Source organism: Hippocampus bargibanti, linkage group LG01 (genome assembly GCF_051943395.1).
Source record: "Hippocampus bargibanti isolate YZ-2025 linkage group LG01, ASM5194339v1, whole genome shotgun sequence".
NCBI classification, from domain to species: domain Eukaryota; kingdom Metazoa; phylum Chordata; class Actinopteri; order Syngnathiformes; family Syngnathidae; genus Hippocampus; species Hippocampus bargibanti.
The window spans coordinates 21,503,166-21,526,885 of NC_142734.1; the positions used below are offsets into that span (position 1 = coordinate 21,503,166).

General features: G+C 42.8%; 1 protein-coding gene and 1 pseudogene across 1 annotated transcript; one reads left to right on the top strand and one right to left on the bottom strand.

Moving 5' to 3' along the window:
- Window positions 1–733: 733 nt before the first annotated feature.
- On the bottom strand, window positions 734–23,673 carry LOC148903493 (solute carrier family 2, facilitated glucose transporter member 1-like). Its single transcript, XM_089003649.1, has 5 exons — window positions 23,388–23,673; window positions 17,297–17,455; window positions 16,980–17,220; window positions 3,194–3,311; window positions 734–1,921 (listed from the first exon to the last, which is right to left on the bottom strand). The coding sequence occupies exons 2-5, from the start codon at window positions 17,434–17,436 to the stop codon at window positions 1,827–1,829; spliced, it is 594 nt and encodes a 197-aa protein (XP_088859775.1). The 5' UTR covers window positions 17,437–17,455; window positions 23,388–23,673; the 3' UTR covers window positions 734–1,826.
- Window positions 3,494–6,498, top strand: LOC148903494 (uncharacterized; annotated as a pseudogene).
- Window positions 23,674–23,720: the final 47 nt, after the last annotated feature.

Consider the following 23,720-nt stretch of genomic DNA (forward strand, 5'->3'; position numbering starts at 1 on the left):
TGTCGTCTCCTATCGACGTTTTGCGTGGCCGAGAAGTGTCGGAAGACATCCTTTCTCTTTTGGAGGAGCAGAGGGTGAGTAAACAGTGCGTTCTGTTTGTTTCGTTTAATGGCCGTTGTGTCCATAACCGTGTTAACGTGCTCCGCGGAGCTGATAGCTCCGTTGCTAGTCTGAATACTGTATAATGAATGGATGCACCCGGTTTACATTCGCGAATAAATAGAAAGTACCCATTTAAATTGGTACTATGTCACATAACGTTCTTTTTTAACAACACCACTCCTGATTTCGCACCCCATTGTGTGGAAGACAGTGGCCGGCTGGAGAGTCACTGCAGTTAAAATCATTGTGAACTGAACACACTTGATGAAACCAGTGCGTTGAAGAAAGTACAGTACAGTATGTGCACACGCCCTCTACATTAATATGAATGTATATGAAGTTACTTACGTTTGAACTAACACTATCATAAGCGAAAACATTATTAACCCTTTACTGCCTGAATTATGTTCTAATTAGAAAAAAAAATATGTTCAGTTTTTATGGTCACTGATGGATATAATAACATACTAGTAGCTTCCTTTTTTATTATTTTTCAATAATGTAGAAAATTTGAGCCTAAGAAAATTTGTGCCTAATTTGGCACAATCGCCATGAAAGGCCTATGTTGAAAGGGTGCCTTGTTTTGGAACATATGTCAAGTGCAACTTCAAAGACTAGACTTTTACCCATATGACATCTTTTTATTAAAATAATACAATACATAAAATATTTACATAAAATACATACATAATTTACATAAAATGTTTACATAAAAATACATAGTTCCTTTACAGATAAAGAAAACTAGCTAATAACCATGGAATAATGCAAAGCAGTTCTTGTGATGATTCAAACAAAGATTTACATTGCATTTTTTGCTGTAAATATTAGTTTTCACCGAGCATGTGCCATGCTTGCACCTGTTGCAGTTCTTTGCAACATATGGAACATGAGCTATGTTGTCAAACCGAATACTGTATCATCGGCGGGAAAAGTACCTCAATGTCTTTTAGCTGTGGTTCAGCTGAACAATCGATTGAGCCTCACTGTGCCACAACACCAGATTTTTCTTGTTGCCAAATGTTGGAGTAAGGGGATAGATGTAAACCAATTATCAGAATGCAATCGATGATTGTTTCCTGGTTGGATGTTTTGAGCCAAATGGAGCACAACATTTGAGGTCACTTTCAGATCGGGAACCTTGGAGTCACTGACTGGATCTATCGTTCCTGTATATGGAATGCATACATGTAGCCATCATAACCTGCCAGCACAAACAACTTGAACCCCCAGTTCATTGGTTTATTTGGTAGATACTGCTTGAGTGTAAATCTACCTTGATAGAGTACAATTTGTTCATCAATTGACAAACGCTGTGACTTGGGTAATTCTTCAAACTTTTATCATTGGCCTTACTTTGTGCAAGGGATCATAATTTGGGCTTCCCCGAGTTCCTTGTTTTGTGTTATATGCAAGTTCCTTTTTATAATTTCTAAGCGATCCCTTGACATACAGTACATTCTGCAGCATAATCAGTTAGCACTAACTGATTATGCTGTAGAATGTACTGTATGTCAAGGGATCGCTTAGCTTTCAAGCCCAAAGCATCCGAGTGTTTGGTCATTTTGAGATTGAGAAACAATATATCAATCCCAGCCACTTCTCAAGCTCTTCTTTGGCGAGACACAGGGGCTTATTGAGGTTATTTTGCATTGCATAGAATTTCAACTGTTCAACAATAATATCCATCATTTTTTCATCGAAAATCCTTTGAAAATATTTGACTAGTGATAGAAGTTCATCAATGCAACAGTCACGGCTGTGTCCGATGCCAAAATGTCTTCATCAACATGGTCATCTATTTCATTCTCATCAGGATCTGGAAAGATATACAGTACATGGGTATTTTAGAAAAAACATATGAGCACAGCAACATTCAAAAAAGCAAAAACTATACCAAACTGACCATTTGATCTCAATGCTCTGATCTTACCGTGAAATGGGCATCTCTTTCCTTATCTTACATCACAAACAGAATTTCAGTCCTTTCAGATGCTTTATCTTCAAGTCAAAGTACTGTATTTGAGAATGTGAAATGCACATACGGTAGTGGGGACTATTTTGTCCACTAGGTGGCAACAAAACCTTACATAACACAAGTGGAAATGCAACCTATTACGTTCTTCAAAACAATCATTTCTACATTTTCTGATTACAAATTCTTTCTCTCAGATGATTTTACTTGACATGCCAATCTAATGTCCTCAAGTAGAGTAGAAGTAATTTTGCTGTCTTTGATTTGCCCCAAATAAAATATAGACTTTTAGCTTTTCCTGTATTTTTTTTCACAGAAACTTGTAAGTGTTGTACCTGCTCCTACCGTGTTTCACGGTCTTTTGGAAATAGGAAGTGTTAAATTTGTACCAGACATTATGATGAAAATGTTTTAAGTTTTCTAATTTCTGTTTAGGATATCTCATCTCATCTCATTTTCCGTACCGCTTATTCATCATTAGGGTCGCGGGGGTTGCTGGAGCCTATCTCAGCTGTCTTCGGGCACGAGGCGGGGGACACCCTGAATTGGTTGCCAGCCAATCGCAGGGCACACAAAGACATACAACAGTCACTCCCACACTCACACCTAGGGACAATTTGGAGTAGTCAATCTGCCTGCCATGCATGTTTTTTGGAGTGTGGGAGGAAACCGGAGGACCCGGAGAAAACCCACGCGGGTCCGGGGAGAGCATGCAAACTCCACACAGGGAGGCCGTACCGGGACGCGAACCGGCGAACTCTGCACTGTGAAGCCGGTGTGCTAACCACTCGGCTACCGGGCCGTTTAGGATATAACAAAAAAAAACATATGGACCTCCGTTTCAATAATTGAGAATGCAAAGCTATGAGGTACAGCTATTAGTGTAAAACGCACCATTCACTTACAATTATTCGCATCGGGTACCCAGTCAGGATCAACAATATCATCATGAAAATAGCGTTAGCACGCCGAATGTTCTACATTCGGGACACTATTATATATATAATATTTTTAATATTTCTTGGTTAATAAACAAGTTAGCATTAGTTTATGCATTTCAGTATCAAGGTAAACCTCTTCTGAATAGCTCATAAAATCGTAACAACATATACTTACGTGATATTTGATTCGTGACGAGAAGTAGAAGGAGCTTTGAAGATCCAGGAGCGAACGTTGTGTTGCGCAAGAAGGAGATGATGTCACTGACGCTCTTAAAGGCAAAGCTGCACATAACCTGTGTTAAAGGGACATGTAACTTGTGCTGCATCAGTTCCAATCGAAACTTGAACTGCTACCTTTAATTTTTTCGATCTATAAGCACTTATCTTTAGCGTACCAAATATGACCCAATCGTCTGTAAAGGGTTAAAAAAAACCATATACAACAACCATACTGTCATACAGTCATGTTTTCAAAATGCCCACTGGTGTTTTTGTCAGATTGTAATTATCGTCTTTCTTTTCTTGTGCAGATAAAGTGACTGATGGAGGGTGCAACCCAAACAGTGGCTGAAAATCCAGATTTGGATGACTTGATCAAGCTATGCTTTAGACTTGGATTCAGCAAGAAAGAAATACTTGCAATTATATCGCATAATGCTCAAATTATTTTAAGTGTTCGGACTCTGAAAAGGATATGTAAAAGACTAGGTCTTTTTCGAAGAAAGAACCAGTGAGACCTGCGAGATGTGTTGCCTTTTGTCCAGCACGAGATCCTGACTAGTGGACAGATGCAAGGTTATCGCTGGCGACATCTACATGCCATTCGAAAGGATTTGTTGTGTCACAAGATACAATAAGACAAATTATAAAATTGGCTGACCCTGTAGGCATGGGATTAAGAAGAGCACGGCGCCTAAAACGGCGGCAGTACAATTGTAGAGGGCCAAATGCTCTTTGGCACCTGGATGGCTATGACAAATTGAAACCCGATGGGATTGGCATTGATGGCTGTATTGATGGGTTTAGCCGGTATGTGCTATGGGCGCAAGCCTATACCACTAGTAGTGACACTAAGGTGGTTGCAAAAGAAACAGTTTCACGCGTCAGTGGATGTCCAGAGAGGATCCGTGCTGACAGGGGCACAGAAAACGGTTGTGTCGAACAGATGCAAATGTTTTTGCATCGGAACCTCTCAGACAATTTTGCTCCGGAGAAAAGTTTCCTTTATGGAAGAAGTACAGCCAATCAGCGCATTGAAGGGTGGTGGTCCACCCTTCGCAAACAGTGTACAATTGTGGATTAATTTATTTCAAACTCTTCAGGATGATAGCCACTTTACAGGAGATTTTCTGGATAAAAGTCTGATCCGGTTTTGGTTTCTTAATCTTGTGCAGGTCAGGTCGAATAATGTTCCCTGGATGGCATAGGAGGCCGTGACTTCAGAGGGTGATGGCGGAGAGCAGGCTGAGGAGAACTCCACTGTAAGTACATCCAGCTGCACTGAAGTTTGTGGAGAGGGCTTGCATGGAAAGTCATGTTCCAAAATATGCCTGGTCAATGTGTATCCCAAAGGATACCCTGAACAGAAGAAGAAAATGTATGTGATGCTGGATGACCAGAGTAATTTGTCGCTCGCCAAGTCCGCCTTCTTCGACATGTTTAACGTTCAGGGAATGGTCTCTCCTTATACATTGAAAACATGTTCTGGCATGACAAAAACCAGTGGAAGAAGAGCCACAAACTTCGTCATAGAGGCTATTGATGGTAGAGTATCCATGGTACTGCCAACACTCATTGAGTGCAATCTGATACCTAAAAATAGAGAGAAGATACCAACTCCAGAGGCTGCTACACATCATCGCCATCTCAAAACCATTGCTAACAGGATACCACCGCTTCATGCCTCAGCCGAAATCTTTCTGTTGCTTGGAAGAGATATCATCCGAGTTCACAAGGTTTGCAGTCAGTGTAATGGGCCACACAATGCGCCATATGCTCAACGCCTTGATTTGGGATGGGTAATCATAGGAGACGTCAGCCCCAGGGGAGCCCAGAAACCCACTGTGAACACTTTCAGGACAATGGTTGAGTTAACTACTTTCAGACCCTGTGAGAGCAGCATCTACATTAAGGAGGGGTTCACAGGAGAGCGCCCCAAACAACCTCCTCAAAAGCCAGTCCAACGTGGTCTTCTGTCTCTTCAGCATACTTTGAAGAAGAAACCGGAGATGAAAGATCACTATGTAAAGTTTAAACGGAAAGCAGAGAGCAAGCCTTCCAATCTCTCCTCATCTGAGTCTTCATCAGAGTCCAACCACGCTCGGCCTCAGCAGCGGCCCCGAGGCCAAGCACCAGGCCGGGGCAACAGAGACAGACTGGGATCCGGTCCCCCTCCACGACCTCCTCACCGAGACAGACAACATCGCGACCAGAACCAGGATCAGCCGATCCGCTGTGATCCCATGCCGAACACAGGCCAAAGTCCAGCTATCAGGTGCGGGATGGCAGCCCGCAGTCCCCCCGGGAAAAGAGAACCCTCTCAGGGCCCAACATCCGCACCCCTAACCTGGCGGCAACCAATGGCGTGATGAAGACCACACAGCAGACAACGCGGCCGTTCAACACGTATCCCAGGGCAGAAAGCGACCGAGGGCGCAGCCCCGTCGGGCTGCCAGTTTGTCCCCACAAGTCATCCTCTCAATACGGCCCCTGCGTGCCCCTCCAAGGATCTTCCGGCCACAAGCCCCCCGACGGGCAGCTGCATCCTCACCACACCTCGTCCCATCCTAGCCTGACGCCAGAAGCGGGTCAACACCCACACACGCCTCACCCCAGCGTGTCAGCCCCACGTCTACTGGCCCCTCCGCCCTTCCCCGGCGCCGCCCGATACCCGCTCCCCGCAGAGAGAGCCGCAGAGGGTGTCCCACGAGCAGTTCCGGGCAGCTCTACAGATGGTGGATCCTGGCGACCCACGCACCTATTGGGACGGGACGGGGCCCATGGGCATCGTGTGTATCGCCACCATCAAGACAACGGGAACATTGGTCGCTGTGAAGAAAATAGCATATTGATACTTAGCTTTTGATGATGTTTCTTGTTATTTCTGTTGGTTTGCCATCTCATAGATGCCAGGCGGGGAAAGTGCTGCCCCCAGTAATTACGTTACAATGCATTACAGTGCCCCTTAGTGGTGGAATAGTTAAAACCACTCAAAAAAGTTGTGGAGTAGCCATTCTGAAATCGAACTGTGGAGAGTTGTGATTACATCCATGTCCATCCTCTTTCTATCGACTTGTTCAGGCACAATCTGTAAGTACATTTACACTATTATACATGTTATTGTTTGTTGTGCAAGTTATCTATAATCCTACATCGATATTTCACCAGTTAAGCATTTCACATTCTTTCCATAGGATCGTTGAATGTGCTAGAGAATAGGCCTGTTTCGTTCATGTTATTTTATATGCATAATTGGATGCTGTACAACATTTGTATTCTTTTTCTGTTTGTATGCAGTTTTACAAGAAAGAATTTCATAAAAATACTAAATAGTGGATTCTCATCTTGGTGTTTTTATTGGAAAATTGTTAAACTCACTGTCTACACACCAACCATTTGGTCAGGGCAGAAGAATTATTGTCAATATTATAAAACAGTATTTCCAAATGAAAGGAAAGAAACTGATAGAGTGCTTATGCACATTAGTAAACATATTACATTATTTCATGCTTAGATTAGTAAACATGTTATTTCATGTTTAGCTTAGTACATATTATGTTATTGCATGTTTTTTAGTCTACATGTATTTATGAAGCTTATTAGTTGAATAGTTGTGAAAGCAGAATGTAACAAGTATCAATTTTCAGTCTGATGTCCTCCCAACAAACTTCTCCGTAGCTGATTGGACAACAGGTCGCTGCTGTGTGACTTCCAATACTTGTCCGTAGCTGATTGGACAACAGATCGCTGCTGTGTGACTTCCAATACTTGTCCGTAGCTGTTTGGACAGCAGATCGCTGCTGTGTCTTTTTAAAACTAGGTTGAGCGGGCAGGCTTGTTCTCTTTGTGCTTTTTGTTCTTCTTGTGTTCGTGTGCTCTTGGCTCCTCGCTCCAACGAGAGATGTTCTCCTTTTTGTTTCACTAGAATAAAGTAGCTTTTTGTTCGCCATCTATCATGCTCACTGATATTTCATCACAGAACTTCGTTGAACACCGAACCAGATGAGAAACAAGAATTAGAGCCGATTATAAATTGGTGCACGAAACCCATGCCAGAGAGCCTGTCCGGAGCGTTTGAGGAGTGCTCGCCTGCGTGCCTCAGTTGACTAGAGACGGGGGCTTAGAAAGCTCCCGGCGGCCTCTGCTTGCTAATTTCCCGCAAGAGACGGAGGGACAATCAGTCCTTCTCGGCGATGCCTGCTTTTTGACTGGTGGCTGGGACGAGAGACGAAGAGTTTTTTTTTATCTTCGGTGGAGCTTGCCCGTGTGTTCTCAAGGGAGACAAGAAGATCATCATCTTTTTGGTAGCACCTGCTCGTACTGGCGTGTTGGAGCTCTCCAGCATTCTGGCTGACTACACGGCTGTGTTCGACGAAGTTCGCTAGGTGAGTGACGCGCTAGCAAGTAGCCATTGTTTGAATGTATTGTGGGATCCTTGTATGGCCAGAGGGTATCCTATTCTTGTTAATCCACGTATCTACGGGTTTGTAACACGACTTTTTGGATTATCATCGGTTTCTGACCTGTTTCCGGATCCGTTCCTGGTGATCTGACCATGTTGGGTCTCCATAAAGCCGGACCGAACTGTGCATTGACGTACTAATGCACGCGACCGATCGATGCTAATATCTGGATCGAAAGGTCTGGTTGTCCGCACGCCGACGTAGATTTGCAGTTTTCCAGTGAAAAATTCTTCACAAGGTGGTGATTTCCTGGAATTCAGTTGTGTGGGCTGGTTGATAAATTGGAAAATTGAAAGATTTTTGAATTTTGATCCAGACGTTATGTTATTTTCAAACGCAGCTGCTATTGATACTGGATTCTCTGTGAAACTAATACATTCATTTTGGTTGATTTGTGCTAGAATAGTGAAACACAAGTTTCTTTGTCTCACTAAGATCTTGAACAAAGAAAAGAGTGGGGGCAAGGGATTCATTTGAGCCGTTAGTGTGCGTGTGAGTGCGTTCATTGTGTGCGTATGCATTCATTGTGTATGTGAGCACGTCTCGTGGCTGGAGACTAGACACAGCGGGTGTCTTCTTTGTGTTTGAATTACCACTGTGTGCCTTACTAGAAAATAGTTAACAGGAGCATATTGTTGATGAATTGCGGGATTTGAGAAAATGGGTGCAATTTTTTCAAAGAAAGCTCCAATTCATTGGGATATTGAATTCATGTCTAAAAAGTTCCCAGGATGTGAACTTTACTGAAAGAAGTGGATGTAGCGTGGTGAATTTTCTGGTGCTTTGCAAGTTCAGCCATTGAAAGAGATTATGTTTCGTTTGAAGCTCCAGGAGGCATCTGCGGTTGGCAGACCTCTCCAAAAGATCCGTGATGATATTTTAGCTTGTGATAGATGGCTTGCACAAGCACGGATTAGAGAGCATGAGCGAGAGGTAAAACTGATTAAAAAAGAGGAGAAAGCAATGGTCGCGATGACTTCCAAAGTGAGCTCTGACTATTGCTTCATCTATTGCACGTCCCAATGAAAAGATGGCGCTCGTGGCAGATAGAAAGCAGCCATTGTTTCAAACTGCAGAGCACCCCCATGGGAAGCCTGGGGGAGGGGCTGTGGGCTACCCTGAGCGAACGCCTCAGACCCCCTCCTCCTCCCCCTTTTCCCCCTCTTTCGCTGCTCTCAAGAAGAGAGAGGAAGTCAATTGCTCCACCCCGAGGGGGCGAGTAGCCCCCCCGGTGGTGACTCCAACTCTGACTTGGGCAGACCAGCAGCATGGAGCGCGCATGACCCCCTCTGGGGGGTTATGGCCATTACAACCTGACTTTGCAGCTCAGATTGCTGGTGATGGTGATTGTGTTTCTTCGCGTACAAGGAGCAAAGCAAATTGTTCTGAACAATTGCATTCGCTTGAAGAATTGAATAAAACTAAGATGAATGATGAAAGCGATTGTGAAGCTTTTCCGCTTGTCCGAGTGGCTAACCCTAGTCCTTGAGGCCTGCAAGACCAAACTATTTTGGTTTATCGGCCTTGGTGTGACAGTGACGTAGCTGAAGCGTGCAAAGGATTAGGTGATTTTGTTGAGAATGCGGAAAGTTGGACTGAGAATTTTGAGGAATTGTGTGCTTATCAGTTGAATGGACAAGAAACATTGAAGGTTCTCAGGAGATGTCTGGGGCATCATTGGAATCAGGTGAAAGGGTGCTATACTGGTAAAACTTTGAAGGACAACAGGATCAAACATGACGTATGAGGAGGTGACAGCCCAACGGAAATTGGTGTGTGAGAACATCCGGACATTATGGAAAAAAATCACAAAACTTTGGCATGATTCAACATTGTAGACAGTTTCGTGGAGAAGATGTTAATACCTTCAGGGGATGCCTTGAATGTGTTTTTCGGAACCACTGCCGTATTCCCGAATCTGCTGATGAGGATTCCGTATATGTCAACCAATTTAAGCAAACATTTCTCCAGAATTTGATGCCAGAAATTGGGGATTTCATTCACAAACATCACGTCCAACACCGGACTGGAAGGTTGGTTGATCTCATGGAGTGGGCTATACATGCCCAAGAAGTGGTGAGAAAAAAGTGGGGAAATGGTGTAAGGTCGCCGATGGAACATGTGATGGCATCTACCATGGGTGACCTAATGGAGAACGTGTTGTATCAAGACTGGGTGAAGAGACGGTTGCCGCCCAGTGATCGATGCTACAATTGTGGCAGTGTAGGGCATATTGCTCGTCACTGCAAAAGAAAAAATACACCGCAAAGGAAACATGGGAAACCTTACAGACCTCCATCATATAATACACGATATGGTGAAGGACAAAAAACAAAACATTCAGATTGACGCGCGGAACCCCATTTCAACACTGATGACAACAGTCACAACAGTGGGAAATGGGGGTCAATGAAACCGGTTGAAATCTTGGATTTGACAAATGTATTTGCCTTGACTTTGCCGGAAAACGAAAAACCTTATTATTGGCTAAAAATTGGGAAAAAGGATGTAAAATTTCTTTGCGATAGTGGTGCATGCAGAGCAGTGTTAAGAGATACCATTCCAGGTGTCACTCCGAGTCGACAACAAATTTCTGTGGTATCTGCAGATGGGAAAGTGACATTGTTACCTATTTCTAAACCAATAAAAAATTTAGATGAGGGACTAACTCCATACAAGGTCACTATGGTCTTGAGTGGTGATTGTCCTATAAATTTGTTGGGGAGAGACCTGTTACAACTACAAATAGCCTTAATGCCAACAGAAGAAGGGTACAAACCCAGAAAAGTTAATCTTATGGAGTCCTTCGTAGTTGACGCTATGGGGGACCCAGTAAAGGTTGATTCATTAGAATTATGACTAATGGCCACTCTAGTGGCTGAAGACTTTCCAGACGTCCCTGCCACCCTTTGGTCATTGGGAAAAACAGATGTGGGCTTACTTAAAACAGCAAAACCAGTTGAAGTATTGCCTAAAACGACTTATCGACCCAGACTTAAACAATATCCATTAAAACAGGATGCTATTATTGGCATCACTCCTGAAATATGGGATATGGTGAAGGCTGGTATTTTGATTGAAGACCCAACTTGTGAATGTAATACACCGATATTTCCTATTAAAAAAGGTTAATCTGGAGTTTGGAGAATGGTGGATGATTTGCAACAGATAAATAAATCCATACAATCGCGTGCTCCGTGTGTGCCAGACCCACACACATTATTGAACAGTTTAAAACCTGACAAGCGGCCTGGTAGTCGAGTGGTTAGCACACCGGCTTCACAGTGCAGAGGTCGCCGGTTCGCGTCCCGGTCCAGCCTCCCTGTGTGGAGTTTTCATGTTCTCCCCGGACCCGCGTGGGTTTTCTCCGGGTCCTCCGGTTTCCTCCCACACTCCAAAAACATGCATGGCAGGCAGATTGACCACTCCAAATTGTCCCTAGGTGTGAGTGTGAGAGTGACTGTTGTATGTCTTTGTGTGCCCTGTGATTGGCTGGCAACCAATTCAGGGTGTCTCCCGCCTCGTGCCCGAAGACAGCTGAGATAGGCTCCAGCAACCCCCGCGACCCTAATGAGGAATAAGCGGTATGGAAAATGAGATGAGAGATGAGAGAAAACCTGACAAAAAATGTTTTACAGTAAGTGATTTGAGCAATGCTTTTTTCTCAATTCCGTTGCACAAAAAATCACGTCATTGGTTTGGATTTACGTTTAATGGGAAAAAATATACATATACAAGATTGCCACAAGGGTTTACAGATAGCTCTACAATTTTTTCACAGGGAATGTCTTCGTGTATTGGTGATTTTAAACATCCTGAGACTTCTCAGATTCTTTTGTACGTTGACGACATCTTAATTGCTTCACCGACTGAAGACGAGAACAAGACTGTATCAATAGCTTTGTTCCATTATTTAGTGAATACAGGTAACAAAGCTTCTTTGGATAAGTTACAGTTTTGCCAAAAAGAAGTTGTTTTTCTCGGACATCTTTTGTCAAGAAAGGGAAGAGAATTGACAACTAAAAGAAAACAAGCAAGTTTGCAGGTTCCCCGACCTAAGACGAAAAAACAGATGATGATGTTTTTGGGACTGTGTAATTATTGCAGAACTTGGATTCCGCATTATGCACAAGTCACTCAACCATTATTGACACTTATATACCAAGATGAAATGTCACTGAAAGACTATTCAGTGGACTGAACAGGGCATTACAGCTTTTACAGAATTAAAAAAATTGATAGCCAATACGAGTGTTTTGGCCTTGCCTGACTATGACAAACCTTTTGTTCAAACAGTTGACTGCAAAGACAAATACATGACTTCAGTCTTGTTACAAAAGCATGGACAAAAGCTGAGACCAGTTGCATTTTATTCTAAAAGACTGGATCCAGTGGCTGCAGCTCTTCCAGCGTGTGTTAAAGCAGTGTGTGCCGCAGTGTTGGCAGTTCAGTCGTCAGCTGAACTTGTACTTTTCCATCCCACAACGCTGATGGTACCACACTCGGTTGACTTATTGATTACAGGCACGAAAATGACTTTCTTGTCACCAGCACGACATTTGTCTATCATGACAACTTTGCTGGAACAACCACACATAACCGTTGAGAGGTGCAATAGCATTAACCCAGCGACGCTTGTACCTCTACCTGTTGACGGAGAACCACATTCATGCGTTGACAGAATAAATGAGAACTGCAAACCACGACCAGACTTGAAAGACACACCTTTACCTGACAGCATCCACCTGTACGTTGACGGCTCTGCGTCTAGGTCAGATGCAGGGGCTAACAGGGTAGGCTATGCTATTGTGACCGATGTTGAAATTATTGCTGATGGCTCATTCCCAAACACGTATTCAGCACAAGCAGCAGAAATTGTTGCATTGACTGAAGCGTGTAAATGGGCAGAAGGAAAAACAGTGACGATTTTTACAGACAGCCAATATGCGTTTTCCACACTTCACTGCTTTGCAGCCCAGTGGAACCGCAGAGGAATGACTACATCGAACGGAAAAGCTGTTGAACATGCAGACTTATTGAGAGGCTTATTGAAAGCTATCCTCCTTCCAAAAAGTGTGACTGTATGCAAATGTGCAGCACACACAAGGGCTAAAGACATGATTGGCGTGGGTAACGCTAGAGCAGATGCAGCCGCCAAGAAGGCTGCTCAGACTACTTTTAATCTAGTAAATGAAGAGACACGTGAATTAGTGCCCACACAAGTTTTGAAGGATATGCAAGCGTTAGCTACAAAATCCGAAAAAGATCTGTGGCTGGCCGATGGTGCTAAGCTAGTTGATGAGCTGTATAAAATAGACAATAAACCATGTTTACCAAGAACCATGTTCCCTATGGTGGCTCGATTGAGCCATGGTAGGTCACATGTATCAACAGGAGGGATGGTGTTTATAGCAGGAAAAGTATTCCATTTAAGCAGAGGTTTCAACTCCTATGCAAAAAACTTTTGTCAGAGTTGTTTGATATGCTGTAAACATAATCCACAGGGTAATATGCGACCAAAAAGAGTAAAATTTCCACAGGGGTCACACCCCTTTGAAGTGCTCCACATGGATTTCATTGAACTAAGCACAAGTAGTTCTTATAAATACTGTTTGGTGCTAATTGATTCATTCACCAAATGGGTGGAAATTGTGCCTTCAAAGAAATCCGATGCATTATCTGTTGCAAAAGCATTATGCAAACATATTATTCCGGAACATGGAATACCAAGAATAATTTGGAGTGATAATGGGCCACATTTTGTTAATGACCAAAATTTCCGAACATTTAGGTATTAAATTAAAGAACCACTGTGCATATCATCCACGGAGTGCAGGATTAGTTGAAAGAACGAATGGTACGATAAAAAATCGACTCAGAAAAACGATGGAGACAACAGGCAAGCCATGGCCTGAATGTCTGTTTTTGGTTAAATTATATATATGAGAATAACGCCCACTAATAACGGCTTAACGCCTTTTGAGATCTTGCATGGCAGACCTTTCATCCTCCCATTATGGGACGGTTTGCCCTGGCAAGAGAATGAATCAGATCCAGGCGCTTTGTTGGCAAAATGGTTGTGTGAAATGTTTACAAGACAGGTCCAGTCACCATGTGTACTGCCGCAGTCCTCTTTGTTCCCTCCACAGGAACAGAGGGTGCTGCGCCCCGGAGACGAGGTGCTGATCAAGGCAATCAAGAGAAAGTCCTGGCCTGCACCAAAGTGGGAGGGGCCATTCACCGTGCTGATCACAATGCCAACTGCCATCAAGATCGCCGAAAGAGCCACCTGGGTGCATCAAAGCCATTGCAAGATCGTTCACCAACCAGATCCTGAGCAGGTGGAAGAGAGACGGAGCCAAACTACTCAATAGCTATGGGTTTGGTCCACATCATCTTGCTGTACGGATTCGTGGGGGCAATCCAGATGACACACGATCCCATCACCCTGCGAAATTCCATTTTTACATCCAACGACGGCAGAAAAATGTCCAAACATGGCACATCCTGTAGCCTGCTTTCCACTAGTAGCTGCAGGAATAGTGTCATTTCCTCTTAGCATCCTCGTGAACGAAGCACGACAAAATGGAAGCAATTATCCTCAAGAGTCTTGGTACGCTCGTATCAAGTTAGGGAAGGCTTGGACCACTAGTTGGGATTCCGTTGTGGTCCATTCCAAGCCCAACACAGAATGGGTTCAAAATAGCTGTGCCCAAGAAGCAAAACGAATTGTCGTCAAGATAGCTCGAGGGAACTGGTTAGGAACTGGCACAATGACTGATATCCAACTTGCTATCATAACTCATGATGTTGCAGGATGCATGGACTTGAGACTCTGTCCTGATTTTCGTGAACATCACACTGGTTTTCCCGTAACTATATGCATAATGTAATCTGTGACATCACCAGTCGCAACATCGCCTTTCCAGCATAAACCACATATCAAACTGACAGCCTGGATGGAAACACCTGGCAAAAAAGCCCAAAATTCAGGTGTCATGGACGCATTATATCAACTGTTTGCAGGAGAAAAACATGACTGGAATCCGTTGTTATCAAACAAGTGGTATCATTATGCTACACTAATTGCTAAACAAAATAGGAAAAGTAATTGTTTTTTGTGCTCATATATGCCTCATTCTGTGACACAACAACGCGTGCATTTAAAGATATTTGGAGATAAGATGGCTCGAGCTGCGTATATGTTAATATCTTTGCATAAACCTGATCAACATTTTCCGGTTCTTCGCAATGCTTCAAGAGGAGAGATTGTTCCAAGTTTAGATACCATTTTGGAAACTGAAAATCAGGTTATGACCGAGAGCGGGTTGTGATTACCAGTATGCGGTGCAATGTACGGTACGGGTCAAAACTTAGGTTTTATAGATGAGGATAGATGTTTATATGTGCTACCGTTAAACACTAATGTCACCATTTTACCCGTATCTTCACATCTTTGGTGTTTATGCGGTTGGAAAGTATATTCTTTTATTCCTCAGCGAGCCTACGGTTTGTGCGCACTTGTTACTGTAACTGACAATACTTTCATTGTTACCAGTCGTCCAGCGCACCATCATGTGAAAAGAAGAGTGTCGTTTAAGCCCCATGATTCGATCTGGGGAACTGCTGTTCCAGAACAATTCAAACACCATAGCACGGGTAGTAAGGTAATGTTAGCTCTTTTTCCACAAATTGGAGTGGCTAAAAACATGCTACGAATTGAAACAATTGACTACAGATTTCAAGTGTTTGTAAATGTCAGCTTGGAAGTAGATGAAATGCAAAACACAGAAATTGCAGCAATTAGACAAATGGTGCTGCAAAATAGAATGGTTTTGGACCTTTTGACAGCCCCACAAGGGGGCGTCTGTGCAATGGTGGGTGACACTTGTACGTACATACCCGAAGAGGCGAATTCCATAAACATGACTGAACTACGCAAAGGTTTTGTATCAACAAATGCGTGAAGGGGACCCTGTGTTGTAGCTAGGAATTGTACACCATGGCCAGAGTGTGTTTGCTCCAACCAAAAAAAGAAACGGAGAGCCGAGAAGGAGTTTTCCTCGCAAATGTTTACATTTAAGTACGCACACCAGAAGGTGAAGAACAAAATGTGGAATGGATTGGCGTGTGCTTTGATCAACAAGAATTCCAACTTGTGTGTTGTTCATGTGGGTTAAAATTCTTACAAAGAGCTGAAAAACACTTCACAGTGACTGGGTCAATCGTTGTTTGAGGAATAAGTTATTACCATATTTTCACGACCATAGGGCGCATATAAACGTCTCAGATTTTTTTTGAAAATCTGTGGTGCGCCCTGTAGTGCGTACGTATTAGAGGCCACCATGAGGCGGACGTGGTAGAGAACATGAGGGGGGATGTGTGGGCGTGTTTCCTGTATACAAGAACAGGTATGTGCTTTATGCTGTTTTAACAACTCAGTGTTTATGCTGTTTTAACAACTCAGAAAATGGCAAAGAGACATGGTTTTGAATCTCAGTTTAAATTGAAGGCTTTCCAAGGAGGTCCGTCTTGGTGCTGGCATTTTATGAAACTGCCATTTTTCCATCCGGGCCAGGACTACCGCAGCGCAGCAACGGCCGGCGAATTATTCTGAAAAGCTGGCGAAAAGGCTTCGTTTCCTGTTGTGCTTGGCTGCCATGCTAACGGAGAGAAACTCCGCCGATGGTGATTTTTAAAAGAAAGACTTTGCCTAAAGAGACATTTCCAGCAGGCGTCATTATTAAGGCAAACGAAAAGGGCTGGATGTTACGCCACAGTTTGCCAATGGATTGTGGATGCTTGGGCTAACGTGTCTGCTGGGTGGTTTGAGCTTTTGGAAAAGCACAGACAGTAACTGGCCGTGAGGAAAGCGAACCTGCCACGTTGGTTTAGCGCAACTGTTCTATTCTGAGACAGAGGATGAGGACTTTGATGGGTTTGATTACCGACTGTTACCGGTAATGTGCTTGTTTTTACCCTGCCGACGCCGATTGAGTGATGATTACAAAATGTTCTTACTTTATAATTAATAAATAAAGCACTGCCAAATTCAGTTTTGCTCCCGATCTGTTTTTATAAATACAAACACTTGTATGCCTGTGTGTTGTTCTGAGGCGGACGTACGTATGGCAGTAGAGGATATGTACCGGTATTCAAAACTTGCGTCCTTTCATCCGGTGCGCCCAATGTGTATGTTAAATACAGAAATGGCACACATAAATGAGACTGCGCCTTTTCACACGGTGCGCCCTTTGGTTGTGAAAATACAATATTTACTTGTGCCAAGAGGATGCCGATGACGACGCCCAGCTGATGAAAAGTGCCCATTGCTCCTCGTAGAGACGTGAGGGAGATTTCTTCCACGTATATCGGCACAAAGCCTGTGGACAGGCCGGAATACAGGCCCACTGTGAAGTGTCCAATGATGAGTAATTCCCATGAGGCATCCAGCTTGGAGAAGCCCATGAGCAAAGCAGCAATAAGCGCAAACACGTTGGCCATGAGCATGGAGTTCCGCCTTCAAAAAAAGCAAAAAACAATACCAGTCCAATTGATGGAAATCGGTTCAATATTAACGGGCAGAGGATTCCTACCTGCCGAAGCGGTTGACAAAGAGACCAACTGAGAAGGAACCAAACATTCCCCCTACTGAGAAGATGGCCACTGAGAGAGACCACACAGCTGTTAACATGCTCTGAGAGATGGGCTCGGAAAACCTGCTCCTCCGTCTCATTGTAGAAACTTTCAATGATCTGAACCACATCAAAGAAAGTATAAAACACTTATTTCAGCTTCATTTGTGTGACCTTAACTTGTTATATTTTATGTTATAATTTTAAAATGCTACCGAAGTGCACATATACACGATGGATGATGAAGCCTCCTCGAACTTCCACTAACAACGCAGACGAAAGTTAGCTCATCCCCATCATACAAAGTGAAAGTGAAAGTCAGCTTTATTGTCAAATATGCTAATATGCATGACATACTGCACAGTTGTCCTCTCGGATCCAGCGTGAAAGGCACTTATAATGACTTAACAAACAATAAAACACGAAAACGCCAATTTGCCAGAAGAGAGAGGGGAGCCGCTGCATGTTCACGTGCCGCCATCTTGGGATGCCTTTCAATCAATTACTTGTATCAATTTAACGCAATTGAAGCCAATTTTTATTCATACATGAATTGTGGTATCTTGAAACATTATAAGACATGGGTGTCAAACTCATTTTATGCCATGGGCCACATTTTCACCAGCTCATCCGTACCACACCCTGGGGCCTGCTTGCGACAAATGCTACAAACAATTTTGTTCCTACTCGTCATCCTGGTGATCACCATCCAGGATCCCATGAAGACTATTGTAGCTAGCGAATGACATGACTTTGATTTGAGAATGTTTCCATTGTGATTTTCTTTTTTTTCTTTTTTCCGTTCACCTCGACCGATGTTAAAAATGTTCGTCAGGGGGGAGATGTTGGGGTAATTCCCATACAAACATCTCTAAACATCGCTCCGTAGTCTTTGCTTACATTTTGAACTTCCTCATACGTCATATCCTGCCTTCCTTTACACAATGTCTCATTTTCATTACGTCACATCCTGTCGCGTCATTACTATGCGCCGCATAAATACTCCTGCAGACCGTTCGTCTCTCTCTCTCTCTCTCTCGCCATGCTCGCTCCTCCGTCCACACCGCAATGTCTCCGAGCTCTCCCAATTAAATCAACTTGCTGTTCAAGACCTGGCTCTCTGATGATTTAACCATCGAATTCCATCAACACCCGTCGAAGCAATGAACCAAGGGCGAACGATAAAAATAATCCAACAAGTACAGTGTTTATAATGTACAGTGACTGTACATTATATACACCAGCTAGACTGTAGAAATTTAGTTCATATACTAAACGTGTTTGAACGCTTTAATAGCGATATGCAGAAGGACAGCAATGCGGTCTCACTGCTGAGCAAGCCAGCACAGTTAGCATAGTGATTGCGCAATCCATGTTGAGGCTCAGCCGGCTGCTGCCTCACCGCTCGTCTCTACTTAGTATTTGAACGGTAAATGTGAAAATTCAGCGATTTTGAAAAAAACCCAAAAACGGTGAAGTTAAATGGACAAGAACTTTAAAGTACAAATCACTAAATACATATAACTGTTTCATTTATTTTTTAATTTGATATTTCCATGACATGTTTCCATGATGACAGGTGAGGCACTGCCTCACCTGCCTCCCCTAACTGCACGTCACTGAAAATAAAACATCCTTTTACAAGTCAAAGGTCGGTTTTCGATCATTATCAGTTCCTATTTTAATCAATGTATGTTGTTTATAATTGTGATTGAACAATACAAACATGCCTGCTCACAATAGAACACTAAAGGATTCAGTCACAATGCGTCCGGTGGTACATTCAGGTGCGCTCAGTTTGGCGCTCTATTTGGTTCCAGACCTGTTTTCTCTTGTAAACCTTCCTGTCAAAGAGAGAACGGAATAATGGCAAAAATGTTAGGTAAGAGAAAAATTGATTCAGAATGCAGGGTATTTAACCTGCAGTGGACAAACGATTATTTTTATGTTCAACGCAAAGAAAAGGCTGTTTGTCTCATCTGTCAAAAGGCGGTGGCGGTATTCAAAGAATACAATCTTCGCCGACACTACGAATCCCGTCAGAAAGACAAGTACGATAGCTTGCAAGGCCTAATACGAGCAGACAAACTCTCAAAGCGAAAAGTGGACTACTATCTCAGCAGAATACATTTATACGCCAAGCTCAGCTGAAGAAGGCATCCGTTCGGGCCAGCTTTCGGGTTGCTAAGCTGATAAGCCTTTCACGGACGGAGAGTTTGTTAAGAAATGTATGGATGCTGTCGCGGAGGAGTTGTGTCCCGAGAAGAAAGAGGCATATAATGCCGTAAGTCTGTCGGCGAGTACAATCACCAGACGCGGTGAAGAAATCGGGATGAATGTATATGCCCAGCTGGAGCAGAAGACGAAAGAATTTGACTTTTTTCATTAGCACTGGATGAGAGCACGGACGTGCAAGATACAGCGCAACTGCTCATTTTATTCGTGGAGTTAGCGCAAAGTTTGAGATATGCGAGTAGCTGGCAGCCCTCCAAAGTCTCAAAGGGACTACAACGGGAGAGAATATTTTTGACCAAGTGTACCAAACCATGGAGAAATTGGACCTGAGTTACAGAACTGTGATGGTCTGAAAGACGCATTCAAGACCAACAGTCTCATTGACTTCTATGCCGCCCTCCCAAACGACACATATCCAAACATCAAAAAACACGCAATGAAAATGTCCACAGTTTTTGGCAGCACGTAAGTCTGCGAGAAAAGCTTTTCTCGCATAAAACTGCTGAAATCTCCGATGAGATCAAGATTGAAGAAGAACATTTGCATCAGTGCTTGAGACTGGCTGTAACTAGAATGGAACCTGATATTCAACTCAACTAGGTAAGCTCACTTTTCTGACTTGAATGAGTCATTCTGAGCATAAATAAATATAATCATAATAAAATCTACTGGGATAAAATCCATCTTTACAGCCATACTGGTAGTGAAATGTATTGTGCTGTGTAGGTGCTCTATCACTTAGTTCACTTTCTCAACCTGCTTCCTTTGTGGTTTTCACAGGGAAGTTGATGAGAGAGCTGCAAACAGCGGTGTCTACAAGCCTACTGGAACCTACAAAAGGATTATCAGGAAGTAACACAACAGCTTTAAGAGACTGCTCATATGTGTCAGAGAGATTCTGCTCTGACAACTGAGCTGAACTTTTATCTGTTAAGATTGTACATGGCACAACAGAAAGTTAATGTTCCATGGATTTTTTTCTATGAAGAACTCAGAGTTATTTATTTCATAAATAGTGTTATTTATTTCCTGTTTTTCTATGAAGAACCCAGAGAGGGTTATTTAGTTATTTATTTCATAAATAGTTATTTATTTCCTGATTTTTTTCTGTGAAGAACTCAGAAAAACTTATTTGGTTATTATTTATTTCATTAATAGTGTTATTATTTGTCTCCTGACTTTTTTCTGTAAAGAACCTGGAAAGGGTTATTTGGTTATGTGTGGCTTTCTGGAAAATATTTTTTTTAAGCTCCCCTATGATCGTCACACTTTTTCTGTGACAAACTGACACAGAACAGCCCCCCATCACAGAAGGGAAAAGTTATGTAGCCCTCACAGGAAACGGTTTGGGGACCCCTGATTTAACCAATCAAATTTCAGCCATAATTTGTCACAAGGGTCAGAAATATACCTGGACGCTTTCACAATCAGTTCTGGGGACCCAGTCGCATCAACTGTGTCGATCAAACTGTTGCTCGAACCAATCAAATTTCACGTCGGCAACCCTAGGCCTGCTCAAAGGCGCTGGCAACGTCAGAGTTTGCGCAAATTATGATTGGCTAGTCACTAGCCAATCATAGTTGTACTAATGGCTAGTGAAAAGCGCATACTGGCCAGAGCTAGAACACTGTATCTGTAGGGAGCATTTCTGTGATTTAATAGTGGTTTTGTCAACCCACACTGGCTGATGGAGAAGAAATGAATTTGGTTGCAAATATGTACTGTTAAAGTTTTCAAGACGGACATCATTAAGAAAGGTTGGACCATTTGTTTTTTCTCCGAAGCTGGCAAAAATAGCAAATATTACTGCAATTTTATGGGGTTATCATGAGTCCACATGTACATAATAAAAATTCAAACAATTTAATGACAGTATTTCTTAAGTTTCTTTAAGTCACGAGTTCTTTCCTGGCCAACGACATCCTCTAGTGGACGTGTAGTATATCACACCAGACTCGCAGCTGTACAGTGATTCAGGTGTAGCGCTACTGAAGGCCTAGGAGTCACATGCACGCCCCCTGCCACTGGATTTGATGGTTGCTTTCAAAAAGCCACATAGCTCATGCTTACCTGCTGGATCTTTTACACCCTGAGGGCTCTATTTTTTGTTGACACTAAACGTGTGCTCAGATGTAAAAACTAGTAGGTTGTTTCTAGCACAACAGCCAGTTTGGTGGCTGAAAGTAGACACAATTTTAAGCGTGCTAAAAGCAAGTCGAAGTTGGACCACAGAGGCGCACATCAGAGCAGGGATCAGTGAGTGCCCTGGCGAACTGTACATCATTTGCAAGTGGAAATCTTCTTGCAGTTCCTTATAAATGTACTTTGCACGCAATGGTTTCCTGCATGGAAATTAGCCACGTAGGCCTGTGCATTTTGTTTGCTGAATTAAAAAAAGTGACAAAAGCTGCATCCATTGGCTGGGAAGCAAGTCAGCTGTGTGCTCACCCACAATGGTGCAAAGGCATGTTTCTCACCACATGCATCTGTGAAGATTTAAAAAAAAAAAAAAAAACACTCAGACTCACTTGTGCTCTGCTCAAAAATTAGGACATAGGTCAAGATTGCCCCATATGCACACGACTGGAACACTCTCGCCTAAGATAGTTGCTGGCTGTTAGGCACAGAGCGAGGTGAACAACTATCCAAGAGCCGTCGTAACGAACAGCCCATTTTGTGAAAATATGGAAGCCATTTTTATACAAACAGAAATGACTTGTGTTCTCACTGAAATCGTCTCATGCATGACATAGAAAACATCTCTTATTCAACTGGCCGTGTGTAATAAATTCAGTCGTGTGTGTGCGATTCAGTTGTCTTCTTTGGCTCAAGTGGAATTTACTGCACAACCACTGAGACTCCAACTTTGTCTGTCTGTTTGTTTGTTTTTTTTTTAGTTATCTGTATTTCCATTGGAAACAGCTCCCTGCTGCATGGGCACGGAGTATGACATGTGGTGGCATAAATTGGGAATTGCACACCTGCTTCAATTGCACAGTGTAGCCAAATGGAGATAAAAATCAGGTGGAGTCCTCTTATAAAAACATCTGACATGGTTGAACCGATGGATGGGCCCCTCTTCGTGTCTATATAAATATTGCGATAGAGTGAAGAAGTATTACGAGCATGTGAAAAAAAGTAGAATGTTATCACAGGGTTGTCTCAAATCGTAACATGTCAACGTGTCCCGACATGTATACGCTGATTGAATATGTGTTCATTTTTTTATCGAGCACATCAATTTTTGGAAAAAAAAACCTTTTTTCTTTTTTTACAGTTCATGTACACAACAGGAAAAATTCCACCTTAACCTTTAGTAATAACTTATAGTGACAGATAGGTCTTACTGTTTTGACTTAGAGTCATAATGTCTATTATGTGCTTTTTCCCGTAAAACTCGATGTTGACACTGCTCCGCTTCCTCTTTTGGGATATGCTGCACAGAACTCTAGCACACCGTTATGCATGACATAGGCTAGATTTTAACGGTGTCTGTCTATTTTTCAAGAACCCCCCCCCCTCCCCTCCTCCCAAATAAATCCCAGGGAGAGTCAACTTCAGATGTACACGTGTCCATTGCATTCAATGCAATGAGCACACAAAGTTTACATGAGTGATTTAGGACAAATGTATCATATAAAACAATACAGTATTTATTGAGTTTTGCTACATTAATGTATTTGGGTGTGTGTGTGTTTTAAGATGTTTATTTAAGTGGCATACTAAATCACCATAGTGCCCTTTTCCAAATGCACATGTAAACACACAGACCCACGATGCGTCGAAGGCATACATACATACTGGGAGTGGTCTTAACCTTTACCATCTGTTGTTTCAAAGGACATCGACTCAGGTTGCCTCTCACACTGGTGTGGAAACCCCCGGTTCATATATTTACATGTGTGCATCGATGCAACGCACAGCGAGCGGTTTTCCATCCTGGCTCTCATATGCAGTATGGCTGCTCATCAAGTCCATGCTCTGATGTAATCCTATGAAAGCACATTTTTGTGTATGATGAGGACCATATTAATAATATCTTGACAATTCTCCACTGATAAATCCTTGAACAAAGTCACAGTCAATGTGTTGTCTGTTTTAGGGAAAGGAAGAGGAGTGCCGACACGTGTGACCTCACAAGAAACTTGAT